Source organism: Anser brachyrhynchus (genome assembly GCF_964034855.1).
Source record: "Anser brachyrhynchus genome assembly, chromosome: 18".
Lineage (NCBI taxonomy): Eukaryota > Metazoa > Chordata > Aves > Anseriformes > Anatidae > Anser > Anser brachyrhynchus.
The window spans coordinates 11,110,846-11,126,334 of record NC_137711.1 but is presented as its reverse complement, the minus strand read 5'-3'; the positions used below and the strand labels follow the sequence as shown (position 1 = coordinate 11,126,334).

Here is a 15,489-nt window from a genome sequence, read left to right as displayed (position 1 = left end):
TTTGTGCACGTCAGAGCTGAGCAGCATCCTGCTCTCGGCCAAAAATAAATCTGAAAACCTCAGAGCTGATCTGGGGCATGACTCGTCTGTGGGGTGGCGACTTGCCATCAGGAGGGAGCTCGCATGTCAGCGCTGGGACATTGCAGCTGTGAAATAAAAGCCAAATGTGGAAGGCCTGAAGGCATGCTGGGGATCGGATGGGAGATGCAGGATCCCTTTATTCTACCATGGCCGGGCTTTGTGGCCCTCCTTGCTCTGGGTTCTCTTCCCCCATAACAAAAGGACTTTTGCTCCTTTGTAGTAAGAAACTCGTTATATAAAGTCGGCTATTATCAGGTGATGTGCTCCTTCCGTAGGCTGCAGCAGCCAGAACATGGCCTGATCCAGGGCAGGACCTCAGTATTCACAGTAACCCCTTTCCTGAGGGAGATTGGTTGGGAGCTACAAGGAAAAAATCCTGGGGGGATTTCACAGCTCAGCCGGAGACTCAGCCACACGGGAGCTGCAAGAGGCATCTCCAGCGAGCCACAACCTGAGGCTTCTGTGGGCAGGGACATGATCGTGTGGCAGACGGGGCAGCTCTGAGCATCTGCCCCCTTGTCCCATGCAGACCCATGCCCCATCTCAGGACAGGTCTGATGCAAGAACCAGAGATGATTTTTGGCTCTTCCTGATGCATCTCTCAGCAGCATCGAGTGGCACCCCAGGGCCGCCAGCCTCCCCGCCAGTTATGCACAGCAGGGAGGCAGGAGCCCTTAGCCCGCCCCAACATCCTTGCAGCCTCCTCAGCCCCAGCTCCCATGCAGGCAGCATGGCCAGACCCACGACAAGCCAGTCGTGCCCTCCCCGAGCCCAGGGCTGCAATGACAAGGTTCCAACAGGATGGTGACCAGGGGCACCAGGCACAAGCCCTGGATGAAACTGGACTGGGAAATGCAAACTTTAAAGTATGGGGAATGACCCATTCCTGAGCACACAGCCCAACAGCCAAAATATCCTGTTTACCCAGGGAAGCACACCCCGTTAGGGATGTTCGGGCAGGGGATCCATGGAATCCAAACTTCTGCAGAGGAGTACTTACTGCTGTGACTGCAGTCTAGGCTGTGTTAGAAGACAACCACACGTTTGGGTTCAGAATTGTTCATCGTGTGCTGCCAAAGCTGTATGTATGCATGGGGAAAATCCCATCTTGGCCAGCATACTGATGCCATCATACCCACACAGTACGGTTACAGCACAGAAGTGTCCTTTGAAATGGGATCTTTCTCATTTTGGAAGTGTTATTTGAGGAAATGTCAAAGTTTTACTTTAGAAATCTGTATTTTCTCTCCTTTTTGTTTTCCCTGCAGTGATTTGGTAAAGCTCCTCCTTTTCACTACTATGTTCATTGTTTTTGCACTGAGGGATTACACACTGTAATGGACTACATGAAACTTCCCATTCTTTTCATTTGTGTATATTTTTAATGACTACGGGAAGTTTTTCCTGAGCGTTGGTATAAATACTGTGTCCTCTTTTTGTAAATCAAAGCGACTGCAGTCGTGATACGCTGAGGTCTCTTGGTGGGGAGCGAAGCATCAGAACACCCCTTCCAACACAAACACGGGGCACTTTGATCTAAAAATGCTCTCAGCCCACTAGCAACAGCCAGCAGTGGCTTGTAAATGGAATAAAACATTTCAGCATTGATATACTGATAACAAAATGTGAGATTGCTTTAAAATCTGACTGTGACTGGTTACCAGACCTGGTGACACCCTACAGCAGATCTTTTGGCCATTCCTTGGGTGTTTCATGTCTCAATTGCCACCACCCATCAGGGTTTACCAATGCCTTGCAAAGTACAGGGTCCCCTGGTATCGCTCTGCCCAGCGACAATCAATCCTCGTTAGATAGACAAGTATTTACTGGGGGCTGTTGGGGCAGTGGAGGGAATGGGGTGGGGAAGGGTTCGTGCAGCAGCATCACCCACCTGTGCTCTCCATGGCCGGGCTGGGGCTGCAGCAGGGCACGGGCACGGCTGCAACGATGGGCGAGTGCGCGGCTGCTGCTCACTCTGCTCGGGCATGGCCTCGGGTCCGGTGTCTTGCCTGCAGAAACCATGGGACACAGTCAGCTGGGGCTGGCAGCGGGGATGGCAGGAGCACATCGTGAGGCAGAGTCCCAAGGGCATGTCCCATGTTGGGGTTTCTGGGGCAGAAAGGTTCAGCTGAACCCAGCTCTGCGCTCGGGACCTGCTGCAAGAAGCCCCCGCGGATGGGCATTGCCAGGCAGGGCAGCACCAGGAGGCCTCTCCTCCCCAGGATTTATGAAGAAATGTTCAGGTTAAGGCAAACTGAGCCCAAAATGTGAAGACCAAAAGGAATAAAAATAAATAAAGAAGAGAAGCTGAACTTCCACGAGGTTTCTAATTTGTTGCCTTGATCTGCTCCCATCCCCATCTAGCACCCAGAGAAACAAAACCTGAGGAAAGCCCAGGAGCCGGTTACGCTCCAGAGGGAAGCCAGCCCGGAGCCAGACAGCTTCCCTTGCCATCGAGCATTGTTCTCTCCAAAGAAAGAGGAAAAAGAAAGCGGAGGAGGAAGGAAGGGAGATCTGCCAGTGACAGGGCCACCCAGTGCCCACAGCGAGGCAGCGTCCCCGCAGCTGCCCTTTCCCCACCCATGGGACCCTGTCAGTCCTCTGGGTCCCACCAAGCACAGTCAGACCATCAGCCCACACTCCTGCTCATGTCTTTGCTCTATTTAGGAATCTCTCAATTTAATTTACAGATTTAAGAACTATCTCTGCCCATTTAGGCCCTAAATCTGTACATATCCCCCACCCAACCCATCAAGTGCAGCAGGAGATGGACAAACACTTGCGAGAACTCTCCCAGCCACACACAACTCGTGCTTAAGAGCATCCTGCTCTCAGCTGCTCCTAGATGCTCACTAAAAGTTTCCTGAAGAAAGTGAAGCTTTCAGCACCCACCCCAGAGCCACCTGGACTTTATTTCTGTGGCTGGGGCTGGCTGCAAGCCACCACTGCAGATTTCCACCACCCGCTGGGCAGCTCCCAGCCTCAAGCAACTGAAGGCGGCGAGGACATGGGAGGCAAGGACAGGGACTGCTGTGGCCCCGGGGCTAATGACAGGAGACCCCTGCCTCTCCTTGCATGGCTTGGTGCAGGGCAGGGAGCAGGGGGCAATTCCAAACCCCCAGCTCAGCTGATGCTGACCTGGGAGTCGCGTCCCTGCAGCACGTGGACATCGCTGCGGGGATGGATGTGTGGTTTCCTCCGAGACCAGCACCCCGGTCTGCAGACCCAGGACATGTGGTGGGGCAGGGGAGGGACTACCAAGCTCAGAAAACCATTTCTTTCCTGTGGGTGAGTGGCGGGAATGCCCGCAGGGTTTTCCTTCCTGCGGCACACCCTTAGCACCCGACCTGGTGCCAGCCCCGCATCCCCATCCCCTGCCACCTCCTGGGACAGCACAGCCAGATCCTGCTGGGGCGGCAGCGAGGGGACGAGGAGGCTGCCAAGGAGGGTCTAACACCTCAGGGCTGCCTTGATGCTGCTCTATTTCAGGGATGTCATCATGCTCAGGGCTTCCTCTTGGCTGTGTTTATTTCCTCGATGGCGGTACCATCCCCAGCCACTGGCTACAGGAGCGAGCGATGCTCTAATCCTTTCCTCGCCCAGCACCACACAGCTGCGTTACATCACTGGTGGGCTGGTCGGCACCGTGGCTCTCAAAGTGATATTTCCTGCGGGGAAAAAGCCCCCTCACGGGGCTGGGTGCATGCCGGGCTCTTCGGGGCCAGCAGAGGCGTCTGCCGAAGCGAAAGGCAGGCGGCTGCTAATTGTGTCGGTGGTTTTCCACATCCGCATCCTACCTACCCGCGCGTGGGAGGGAACCGGCGCACCGGTGCTCGCTTTCCAGATTTAGAAAAGAACTCGGGGTGGTGTGAGCTGCTCCGGGCCCTAGAAACTTTGCTTCTCAGTCACCTGCTTGCTTAAGAAGTCCTGGCACTCCTCGCTGTCTGCAAAGACCTGAGATGGGGCCAGCAGCCCGCCTGTCTGCTCCAAGGACTCGAGTCTCCCAAGAAAATTCAACATAAAATTCCCCAAACTACTCCCTGGCATATTCAGAGTGCAGCAGGAGGACAAATTTTGTACAAGGCGCAAAAGGAGATAGGTAGAAGCAGGCTGGTGAGAAAGGTCAGGGTCAGCCCAGTTACCCCCAGGGAGGGGAGGTGGGGCTGAAGATGGCAGGAGAGGGATGGCATCAGCCCGTGGGTGGGCACAGTGCCCACCTCCCCTCCTGGGCTTCACCAGGGCTTCCCTGGCAGCAACAAGCACAAACCTGAGCCCAGTGACACAGCGAGGATGGCTTTGAAGCTGCAGGAGGCTGTGCTGCTACCAGGGCTAATTCAGCCTTGTGCAGAGCACTCTCAGACCAGAGCTCGGGCTGCTGCTTGGAGCAGCAGCAGGGAGACACCTCCGTTCGCCTTCACAAAGCAAACACAGCTGACGGGGAATGCCGGAGACGCCAGCCTCCGTCGACACAGTGCACTGGCTCGGCCATTCTTCAGAAGAGCTTTTGGCTGCCAAAGCCATGTCCCTGGTCCCTCAGCCGTGCAGCTGGGGGCTGCTGCCCAGGTGACATTAATGAAGCCAGGCTGGTCTGTGCCAGATGGCCATGGCACCACCAGCTGAGCTCAGCTTGGCAGGGAGCAAAGACCTTCGGAGCCCTGGGAAGGAGATGCCAGCCCCTGTCCTGGGGAAGGCCATGTGGGTAGGAGGGGGTCGCTGGCCACCACTAGAAGCCAAGCGTCCCTGGGGGACACAGGAACCATCTCAAGCACCAATGCCACACTTAGAGCCACTGATTTGGGTGAAAAAGCATTTTAGCAGTGTGCACAACTGCAGACATGGAGATGCCAGTGCTGGTGCAGGGTAGTGGGAGATGGTGTCCAGTAATGGGATCCCCAGAGCTGTGCGAGGCTGCAACAGGATCTGTCCCCATCACCCACGGCTCTGCCCCCAACACCCCTCTGCCAGCCAGGCTCTTCCCAGGACGCGGCAGCCACAAACAGGGACCAGATGTGACACACTGTGCAGTGCTGGGACCACTCCTCACCTGGAAAGGGTGCATGCAGGGGACACAGAGCCAAGGCCCCTTTGTCATCTCCACCCCTTCTGTTCGCAGACCATGGGGCTGAAGGCCCTGGTGACAGCCCATCAAGCCCTGATCCATACGTGCTGTGAGCCCTGGTGCTGAGTGGGGAGAGCTGGCACAGAGATGTGTCTGAGATGTGCTGCAGCCCCTCTCTGACCCAGGTCCCCTCTCCCAAGCTGGCCCAGCGTCTCACACAGGAACATTCTCAGCCAGGGTGGCCAAGGGGACCTCAGGGGGCCCTCAGCAACAACGGTGCCACATCCCAAGACCCAGCAGCGGGGGGCTGCTGCTGGACCCTGTGTCAATGCAGGCGGATATTTTTCCCATTTCTGGGAAAAAAAACGCCTGGTGGACTACCTCAAGCCTGCAAGAGAGAGGGCTACATGCTTTCCAGGAGTCGTGCCCAGAAGGCTGGGGACATACCTCCCACCTCATGCCAACCCCACGTCTTCCCCGCTGCACTGGGAGCGGGGGGACCATGCAAGGAAGGAGCATCCCCAACCTCTCTCCGGGCTGCACTCACCTTCCCTTGTGTCCTTCCAGCTCCCAGCGTCACCGCAGGGCACGGGATGGTCCCGGCAGGCTCATGGCGAGGAGGAGGAGGAGGCAATGCAGGCAGGAGCTAGCAGCGAAGCAGCAATCCTGAGCTCCGGCACCGGCAGCCCACGTTGAACCCTGCCGGGGCTCGCTTCTGCTCTGCGTGCGTGTGTCGGAGCCCGCTGCTCACTGGTGACCACAAGCTTTCTACCCTGAAACAGGAAGGGCTCAGAGGCCCCAGCCAGCACACACGACGGTGGGGAGATGAGAGCGGAGCCAAGGGGAAATACGGCGGCACGGGGCGTAAACGCTGGCCCTGCAAAAGTGTTGGCGAGAGGCAGAAGCTGCTCAGTTCCCTGAACCACACCACTCCTCCGCTTTCTGTCCCCCTCCTCCCCATGCACCTCTTCTCTTCCCTGCAGCAGACACGAGACACATTTCATCCCGTAACTGGTTATTTTGCTGTCTGCCAGCTCAGCAAGACCAGAGGCTTCTCTGCGCTCATCCCACTTCTTTGCAGAGCTGCAGTTCCCTGCTTCCTCTCTGCAATTCTTAAAATACCCAAGGCATCAGCTGTATTTTATTTCGTTTACAGGAAAAAAAAAATAAAAGAAAGGGAACGAAGAAGGGAAGCCACATTCCTCCTTTCAGTTCTCAATAGCCATGAGGCTTTTAGTGATAAAACCTGCGTGACTCCAAAGCCACCTCTCCCAGGAGCTGGGGTAGTTATGGGCAGCATCTGGCTATATTCATGAAATTGAAGAACTTGGCAGTGAAAGCATAATTCACCCCAGAAACACACAGATAAGATCACAGGTTAAAGGTCTTTATGTCTTCCTTTTCTAAGCTACCAGGATGGCAGAGAAAGTGTGAGCAGAGCCTGTTCCTCAGCATCCATCAGCCCACCCTCCGCGCACCACTGAGATAGCCCGGGATGGATTGTTTCAGTTATAACATGGGTTAGTGCCCCTGTGAGTGTCAGGACATGTCACCTATGGTCCCAAAGGGCCCGGGTCCGGGCTCAGCACCGTGCTACCTGTGGCTGGAGCACCCCCTGCCCACCAGGCTCCTCGCAGCCCTGAGCAGGGACCCTTGGAGCACGGCGCGGCACAGTCATGGTGCCACCACCAAGGCTGCCGGGGGTTTTGGAAGAGCTGCCAACATACTGCCAGCAAGCACCCAAGTGCTACCATGAGTGACGGGAATCTGGCCCAACCAGGACCAGAGCTCGGCCCCAGGAGGCCATGTCCCACCCTGCAGCAGCACAGCTCCCCCAGCCCATTCAGCAGCAAAGCCCCCACATCCCGTGGTCCCCTCCAGCCGCCATAAGCACTGCCCTGGCAGCAGAGAGCCTCTGCTGGCCGCAGCCCAGGTAGGCAGCTTTTGGAGGGCACTGCCTGGGGTGGGGTTGGAAATGCCATGGCAGATGGATGGAAAAGTGTCCATCCATGTGAGTCGTCTCAGCCCCCACCACACTCAGGGAAGAGGCCGTCCCCTGGCGGCCTTCCACACGGGGATTCACGAGCTCCCCAAAAGACTTGCTGCTCAGACTGTCAAAAGCTGGCAGAAATTGCTAAAAACACAACCCCCTAGACTATGTGAAACACAAGACAGAAGGAGTGACGCAGAAATACCTAAAGCTGTGGAAGAAAACCCAAAGCCAGGTGGGAAGCTCGGTCCCTCCATCCTGCCCTCACACTCAAGCATCCTCCACTGCCCAGCACACCTTGGCTGGGGTCCTGAGCATCACTGCCTGGACACCTGCTGACCATGCCCAGTCCTGGGGGATGTCCCCTCTCCCAGCTTGCCCAAGGACATCAGTGACGAAGCAGGGTAAGCACAGCTCATGCACACACGCTTGCTCTCTCCGAGATATATTTAGTCCCGCTCCAAAGACTGTCTCTCCACGCCTTCTGAAGCCCTGTATTTGGTTACAAACTCACTACACGGGTATGTCTGAGGTTTCCTGTGCCAGTTTATCAGCTCAATAACAGACGCTTGCAAAGAAAAACCCGTGCATTGCCCAGGAGCAGGTTATGGAAAGCTGTTCCCTGGACATGCTCCTCCTCTCCCTTCTCCCCATCCCACCGCCAGCCACCAACCAGGCACCGGCCCTTCCCGATCCTACAGCAGACACCCCAAAGGAGCCAGAGCAAGGAAAGATCATGCAAATACCATCGGCAGCAGTGAGCGAGCTGTGCTGCACCGGGGCGTCCTGAAGGGAGAGTTGGCAGGCGCAGAGCTGGAGGGGAGGCACGAGAGCGCCCGCGGCGCAGTGCTGTGCAGTGGCAGACGTCCTGCGGGGCAGAGCAGCACCCGCCACCCCTCACACTGCCCTCCCCCTGCTCCCTGCAGGTGGCTCCAGGCCAGCTCGCTTATGGAAGCAGCACCTCTGAAAGTCTAACATTACACAGCGCTCACACTGGGGCGGCTCCCAACCCGCGTTTCCTTCCAGCTCCGACGAGAGTGGCTGGAGCAGAAGGATCGAACGTGAGCCAAAGGCGGTTTTCTCCTGCGGGAGCTGGAGGCAGCTCTGAGCGGGACTTTTCCCCCAAGGCGACCTGCCTGTTTGACATCACAACCCCTGGGCTGCTCAGAGTGCAGCCAACAGCCCCAAAATGCCACGTGATTGCTCCTCTGGGACCCAGGGTCACCACCTACACTGGGACAACCCGATGCCACGGCAAGAGCTTCCAGCGCTGTCTGTCAGAGCAGCTCTGCCCTCCTGGTTGTGCCCTCCTCTTAGACCATGTCCACCTGCCAGGGGAGCGGCTGCTTTTAGGGCCAGATCCTGACCTCCAGCCCCACTGCACAGCTTGGGTAGGAACGTGGAACAAACCCAGCCTGCACCCCCCTTACCATCCGGGTAACAACAGCTCCAGGCCCCAGCAAGGACCCGACCCATGGCCAAGGATGAACACTGAGGGCAAGCTCCATTTCACCTTACACCAACCACCTGAGCGCAATGTGCCACATTTAAAGAGAAAACTAAGCCAAACTCTCATTATGAAACAAAAAAACACATAAAAATCACCTGGGAGAGTCTGTTGAGGAGCCTTATTTCTGTCCCCACTCAAGCAGGCTGCCGGGGCGGAGGAGACCTGCAGAAGAAGCAGGGGAATCACGCACGATCCCTTCTGGACCCATTTTCAGTTTCAGCTCCAAAACCTGGCAGGGCTTGTGGTTTCAGGCGGCTCTGATACGAAACCAGATGCTCTCCCTCAGGCTCTCCCTGCCAAGGAAAGGCGTCTCGAGCTCAGCCTCTGCTTTCCAGCAACACTTTGCTGCACCAGTTCCTTGCCGGCTGCTCCGGTAGGCGCGTCCCTGCCAGGAGGCTCACTCCCGCGGAGCGAGGGGGCGAGAGGGACGCTCTTCAGTAACAAAACGCTTTCACAGCCCACACCACTGCGGATATTCATCTGCCCGTCAGGATGAAAAGAGCCCCAGACCCCTTTGCTAAAGCTGGTGTGGAAGTGGAGCGGCTTCCTGGACACTAACGGCTCTTTGGAGACTTCCTCGCCAACGTCACGTTTCATTCTTTCTAAGGGAAGAAACGAGTTTTCCGGAAGCATCAGCTTTATAGATTTAGCATCTCTCTTTCCATTCCCGGAGTCGGCTTTGGAAAAACAATCGGAGGGAAAAAATAAACGCTTTCTGAAAACTGCTGCCAGGTTTGCTCGCACAAACAGCCCAGGCAAGTGCTGTCAGCCTGAGGGGGGAAATAAATGCACGGCACAGTCCCTTCACCCTACAGACACACTCTGTATCACCAGCTGGGATAAAGCAGCTGCGTGTTGACAGCAAATCCTTGCTAAAGATTTGCTAAGACCCCTTACTAAGACATCTGGGGCTTTAGCAGCAGTTTCAGGGCACATTCAGAGTCTTGTGGTGCAGCACAAGCAGCTGCTGGGGCTGCAGGGGGGTGGAAGAGTTGCACGGGGCTTTGGGGGTCCACCAGGGCAGGGTGACCAGAGCCAGGGTGACACCAGCACATTGGGGATGGCACCTTGCCCCAGTGTCGGTGGAGGACAGGGCTACGGGGTGCTCCTGGCATTGCCCTGGCAGCGGGGAACAGCCTCCTGCCACAGGGCTGACATGGAGAGCAAGGAAGGGGAAAGCATATAATGAGGAACCATGAGGGCAAACCCAACAACGAGGTTTAATTACATGTTACAGCCAACAGCAGAACCCCCTGCTTTCGGCAGGACCATAAACATCCCCCAGTAAGGCCACTCCGGACTGAACAACCCAAACCCATGGGGCACAGCTCGCTCACAGCAGCAGCTCCCTTGGAGAGCTCCTGCCCAAACCACGTTTGATGGACGGTGCTGTCTTCAAGGCATGTCACACCTCAAAATAGAACAACGTGACTCAGCCAACACGGCATCTCCCTTCAGCACAGCCATTAGCACCAGCAAAACTCAAAAACCAAGAAAGCAACTGGAAGAAAGGCCCGAGAGCCCCCGCTTCTGGGTAGGTGACATGGTCAGCATTGGTAAGGCTGAGCACAACCAAGCCAAGAGGATCCTTGGGCCAGCTCTCTCCGAAAGAGAAGAGCAGCTGTCATCTCTTGTGACTATCAGAGCTCCTCTGTGTCAAATCCCCCCGAGGCTGGGCACTCGGAACTGCTGGGGAGGGATGCTGCTGCCCCCATCCCAACAGCCTGTTGGATGTGCTGGGGTGGAAGCACAATCCCAGATGAAGTTTGTAGCAACCCAAAACCACTTGATGCCAGGATAGCCCAGTGCCAGCTGCTGGAGCCCCAGCACCTCAGGGCTGGAGGCAGGGGCTGCAGGGCAGAGCCCTGCGAAACAGCGAGCTCAGGTCTCACCGGGACAGCCCAGAGGCTTTGTGGTACCAAGCTCTTTCCTCCGATCAAACCTGGGAGAAAGCTGCATAGTTAGAACAGATTCATGCCATATATTTCACCAGACTGACACGTATTTTCTACCATTGCAGATGTAGGACATGCCTCTGGATGCTCAGCTGTAAAGGCTGAGTAATGTCCCGTGGATTTGGACCATCCACAGAGGAACTTGGATACTGGTTGAGAGTCTTGGAAGCCATGCACTGATTGCAGGACCAGAGCAAAAGACGCACCCATGGAAAAGCTTGTGCAAGTCTCAGAGGTGATCGGTCAGCCCTTGATGCCCAGAGGAAATTGTTTCCTTCAGGCGTAGCCAAGGGGCACAAAAGAAACGTGGCCACAGGGCTGGATGGACACCCAGCGAGCTCCCCTGGGAGGGCAACAGCATCTCCGGGAGGCGAGTGGTCACAGTGCAGCCACTCGGGCTTGGTACCTCAGAGGCAGCCAAAAGAGACTGCCAGAGGATGCAAAGGAAGAGCTAAAACCTGCATCATGTACGCAGCTCACTCATCTGCTTTGTTTTTGAAACCCAAGCCCCCAGCACTTCACTTTTTAGTTTCCTTTCCAGCCGGGGCTGCTGAGCTCTCCGCGTTATCGCCACTGCCATCACTGTTGATTGCCATTGTCACCGCCGCAGCGCTCGGGGCCCCCAAGGGAGGGCCGAGGCAGCAGGCCAAGGGCAGGGGCAGGTGGGAGGCCACACGACTGCACGAGCGGCCAGCACGGGCGCGAGCCACCCGCAAGCAGCAGCCAGAGCTCGGCCACCAGCGGGTGACAGCCGGGAGCGGCTCCGGTCCTCGCAACTGGGAGGGAGCTGTTTCGCACGGAGCAAAATGAATAAGCATGAGCTAGCGCTGAAACAGCCCCAGATCAGTGATGTAAGCTGCTTGCTCCATCTGGGCTGAGCGGCTGCCAGGAGGGTGTATGGGGGGGCTCGGATGAATGCCGGAGCGAGAGCACTACCAACACCAAGCCCACCCAGGACCGCCCCAGGGTGCCGGCAGCCTCAGGGGACAAACTCCAGGGCAAATGCTGTTTCCCACCAGGATCACGCTGGCTGGCAAGGCTAGCTCGCACAAATCCTCCTTTCCTGCAGATAAGCAGCACGTTCCCCTTCACCAGCACCATCAGTGCCCCCCTCCCCTTCCTCGCACCAGGCAAGAAAACCACACCAACCCCATTCAAGCGCTTCCCAGGGTCTTCCAGGGAAGATGCCAGGGTGATGCTGCATTTACACACACACACGTACACTTCCAACCTCTGATATATACAGAGCTGCCCGGTAAAAGCACAGCACAGCAGACCTCCTCAGGGAGCAGCAGAGCAGCAGGGGTCTCCCAGAGGAGCAGCAGAGGGACAGGGCAGGAGGGTGAGAGCAGCGTTTCGTGCACGCACAGCCACCCGATCCTCTTCGTCCGGACCCTACCTGCTTGGTGGGGCAGGCAGCAGGAGCATCAGGCGTGCACCTGGGGTCGCATCCAGCACGGAGGGGCACAGCAGGGTCCAGGGGCAGCCATCGGGGGCTCCGCTCTGCCCAGCGGGTGCAGGGGCAGCGCCGGGGCGGCTGCACGCTTCGAAGTCTGCAAAGTGAAAAGGGAAGCGCTGAAGTTATTTCAAGACAACTTCCTCTTTCAGACAGAAGCCCCTTAAGGAGAAAGCTGTCACCGCGTGGGTCGCGCTCACCCGGCACTCTCCGGACGTGCAGGAGCGGGTGGAAGAGGGCTCCAGCCCTGCCCTGCCCTAATCCCCAAAAACCAGCTGTGCAGGTTGGGCTGCTGGGGCACAGCCTAGCCAGGGCTCGGGCCTCCTGGCGTGGAGGTTGCTGCCTCCCAGCCCGGGCAGCGAGAGTGCCTGACGCTGCACACCCCGCACCGGGAAATAAACAGGGTTGCTACAGAGACAAGGAGGAGTCTGTCCAAGCGGGAGGCTTTTCCAGCTCCAGCACGAAGTTTTGTGCCCCTGCCAGCTCTTCCAGCCCCGAGCACGCCGTGCACATCTGCTTTTTGCACAAAGCCCCTGCCGTGGGGACGGGTGCCCACAGCAGCCCCTGGCTGCCCGGTGCCAACATGGGGACGCAGACGGGGCAGGGGACACCCGGCCCCTCCGGGGAAGGGGTCACGGGGAAATTCGTCATCGCATTGGCAGCGTCCTCGGCCAGAGCAGGCCTGGTTGTGCTCAGCGGGGCGTCACGTTGTCACCACTCGTGACTCGGTGGCGGGGCCACAGCAGCCGGGCTGAGCTGAAATGGGGCCATGCGGGGGGGGAGGCCCCAGGTGAGGCTGCTCAGGGCTGCTGCGGGGCCCCACGCTCCACTAGGACCGCAGCCCATTTGCACGTCTGCATCAGCCTATCTGGGGACTGCCACAACCAGGGCTGTCCCCGCTCATGTCTGGGGCCCTGCTGGGTGTGCTCAGCCCCCAAGTGTCACCTGCAGTGATGCTTGAGGCCCTGAGCTTCTCTGGGGTAAGGGATTGGGGTGGGGGAATGTGCTCTGAGAAGGAGCGTGAGAACAGCAGCCGACACCGTATCACTTCCCATCTTCTTTTACATGAGAAAAAGCATTAGGTACAGTTACATACCTGGGCCCCTGATTTAAAAATAACCTACTTCCTTCCTGACCAGGAGGGAAAAGCAGGAGGCGGCCGTTCGGCTGGCTGTCGGTGTGATTTGCTTCCAGTCCCTACTGGTTGCGCTGGTGCCAAGGCATCCCCGCAGTGGGGGCTCGCTGCCCCACATGGCCCCACAGGCAGGAAGGCTCCGGGGAAGCAGCAGCCACATGCAGCACTGGATGATAACGCCCACATTTCCCCTCTCTTGGCTTCGTTCACACTTGCTCCCATTGATGAAGGACCCATGGATGTGTCCTGGTGGCCGTGGCAGGGGTGGTGCCAGCGGCCCCATGGGCAGCATGGCAGGGGCATGTGCATGTGGGGTCCTGTTTGCAAAGGGTTTTCCCTACTAGGATCAGGAGGAGCTTCTTCAGCATGCTGTGGCTGAGGTTTGGGCAGTGCTGTTAAATACCTTACTTTCCCATGCCTGTCTGTATGTCCTGACACCACATTGCGTCTGTCCTACAGCAGGAGGTACCCAGCGGGCAGGAACCCCTGCTGCAGGCAGAAGTGTCCATGCAGAAACTGTTTCCATGAAAACTGCAAAGCAAAGAGAGGGGTGAAGCCAGCACACTGACACCGTGACAGGGATTATCCCCATGCAGTAGCACAGGAGGGGCAAAGGCTGGCACCGGGTTCCTTACACCCCTTCACTGGACGTGCTCCTGCTTTGGTGATGCTGCACAGGCACCTTTCAAGGCCAGGATCTCCCATTGCTGCTGGACATTTTTACTCCTTCCCTCTCAGTCAGCCTCTGAAGGACCCAAACCTTCACCCCTGACATATTTTCATTGCAGACAGACCCTCTCTCAGCACACAGCTGCAGCAGAAGGATGCCATGAGCTTGGCATTCCCCTTGGCCCATTTCTGCCGTGCACACCAAGCAACCTCCTCAGTGCCGTCACCACTGGGATCCCGACCCAAAATTCATTTAGCTCAAACAAACAAACAAACAAACAAACAACAGGAAACAACCAAAAGAAAGAGAGGGAGAAGAGAGAGAACTTGTGTGGCAAACAGCACAGACCCAGTACAAAACAGCCGTTTGTCCCACAACATCATCCTCGGGGATTTACAGGTATTGTAGGAGCACCATAAAGGGCCATGCCTATACAGTTCTGTGCATGCTCAGGATACAAAGTGCTTTCTGAATCCCTGAATCCTCCTTCTGTGGAAGAAATCTTTCCAGCTAAAACAAATACGAAGAGCTCACCTGAAGCACTAATTCAAGAGGGGTTTTCCAGCCCAGAGGGGAACTTGCTGCCCAGCCTGGGGCTTTCCTGCTGGGGGAACAGCACACAGCCTGCGTCTCTTGAGCTGGGACAGCCGCCAGCACATGAAACCACACCAGCAGCAGCAGCTTGCTGCTGGCGGGCATGGTGCTGCACAACCTGGGGGCACGGTGCTGCACACCCAGGGCACAGTGCTACACACCCAGCGGGCCGTGACGTGCTGGTGGGACTCGCTCTGTGCTGGCCGTCGCGCTCCGGTGCTCGCAGCTGCAGCAGGGCCCAGCGCCCACCTCCAGCAGTGGTGCTGAGGCTGCTGGGGATGGAGCTGCTTCTCCTCCCTATTGCTGTCTGGTTCCCATCTTGGTTCCTGCTTCACACCCAGCGAAAGCACAAAGCAGCTTCCCTTGTCAAATGGGAGCTCTGGGCACCTCTCCTCCTGCCCTGTTTTCTATTCGGGGACAGCTTAGTTTTCCCCAGTTTAATTTTCTGTCATTACGTGGCTGCTATAATAACAGACCTAGCGAGCCAACTGGGTTTCTGAGGGAAGCAAAGGTATTTGCACAAAGAAAAGGACGCTGTCTGAGCACTGCTCCTCCCAAACCACCCAGCCTGCAGGGAAAGCTCCATTGGCAGATGTCCGAATCACCAACGTTTTAGTCAAGGGATGCTTTTCTTCCAGTTTATAAGGGAGCAGGTCACAGACCAAACTGATATGTTTGTGTCACGTCTCTATTTTCCAGCCTGATTCTGATTTTCCTCTCTCTTTAACAAATAAAGAGGATGGGGGTTTTTGGGGAGTGGGGAAGCCAAGCAAACTGCCAGTTTTGTGGTCCTTACCTTGCCTTTTTGATTTGTCCAAACTAAGTCATCTTCAACACCTTTTTTTTTTTTTTTTTTGTCTTGGAAAAGTCTGTGGTAAGAAAACAGAAGCAAGTACAAGACAATAATAATGAGCCATGGACTTTTCACATCTGGGGAGCCTCATGGCATGTCCTGCAAGGGCCTTATCTGATAAAGATAATAGCAACAGGAGAGACAACTGCTCACCTACAGGTTAATTATGGGTTTGAAAATCCAAGC

The 15,489-nt window shown here is 56.7% G+C and overlaps 1 protein-coding gene across 5 annotated transcripts in view; it reads right to left on the bottom strand.

Annotated features, from left to right (window-relative positions):
* Positions 1 to 15,041, bottom strand: part of PIK3R6 (phosphoinositide-3-kinase regulatory subunit 6) — a 32,923-nt gene extending 17,882 nt beyond the window's left edge. Inside the window, exons 1-5 of one of the 5 annotated variants that reach the window (XM_080560890.1) lie at positions 12,252 to 13,336; positions 11,995 to 12,148; positions 8,736 to 8,802; positions 5,688 to 6,017; positions 1,973 to 2,090 (exon numbers count right to left, since the gene is read on the bottom strand). In XM_080560890.1, the coding sequence (XP_080417016.1) occupies positions 1,973 to 1,985 (13 nt within the window). In that variant the 5' untranslated portion in view covers positions 1,986 to 2,090; positions 5,688 to 6,017; positions 8,736 to 8,802; positions 11,995 to 12,148; positions 12,252 to 13,336. Of the gene's footprint in view, positions 1 to 1,972; positions 2,091 to 5,687; positions 6,018 to 8,735; positions 8,803 to 11,994; positions 12,149 to 12,251; positions 13,337 to 14,390 lie in introns of those variants that run through there. The other 4 variants (XM_080560892.1, XM_080560891.1, XM_080560889.1 and 1 more) reach the window with 4 other exon arrangements.
* Positions 15,042 to 15,489: the final 448 nt, after the last annotated feature.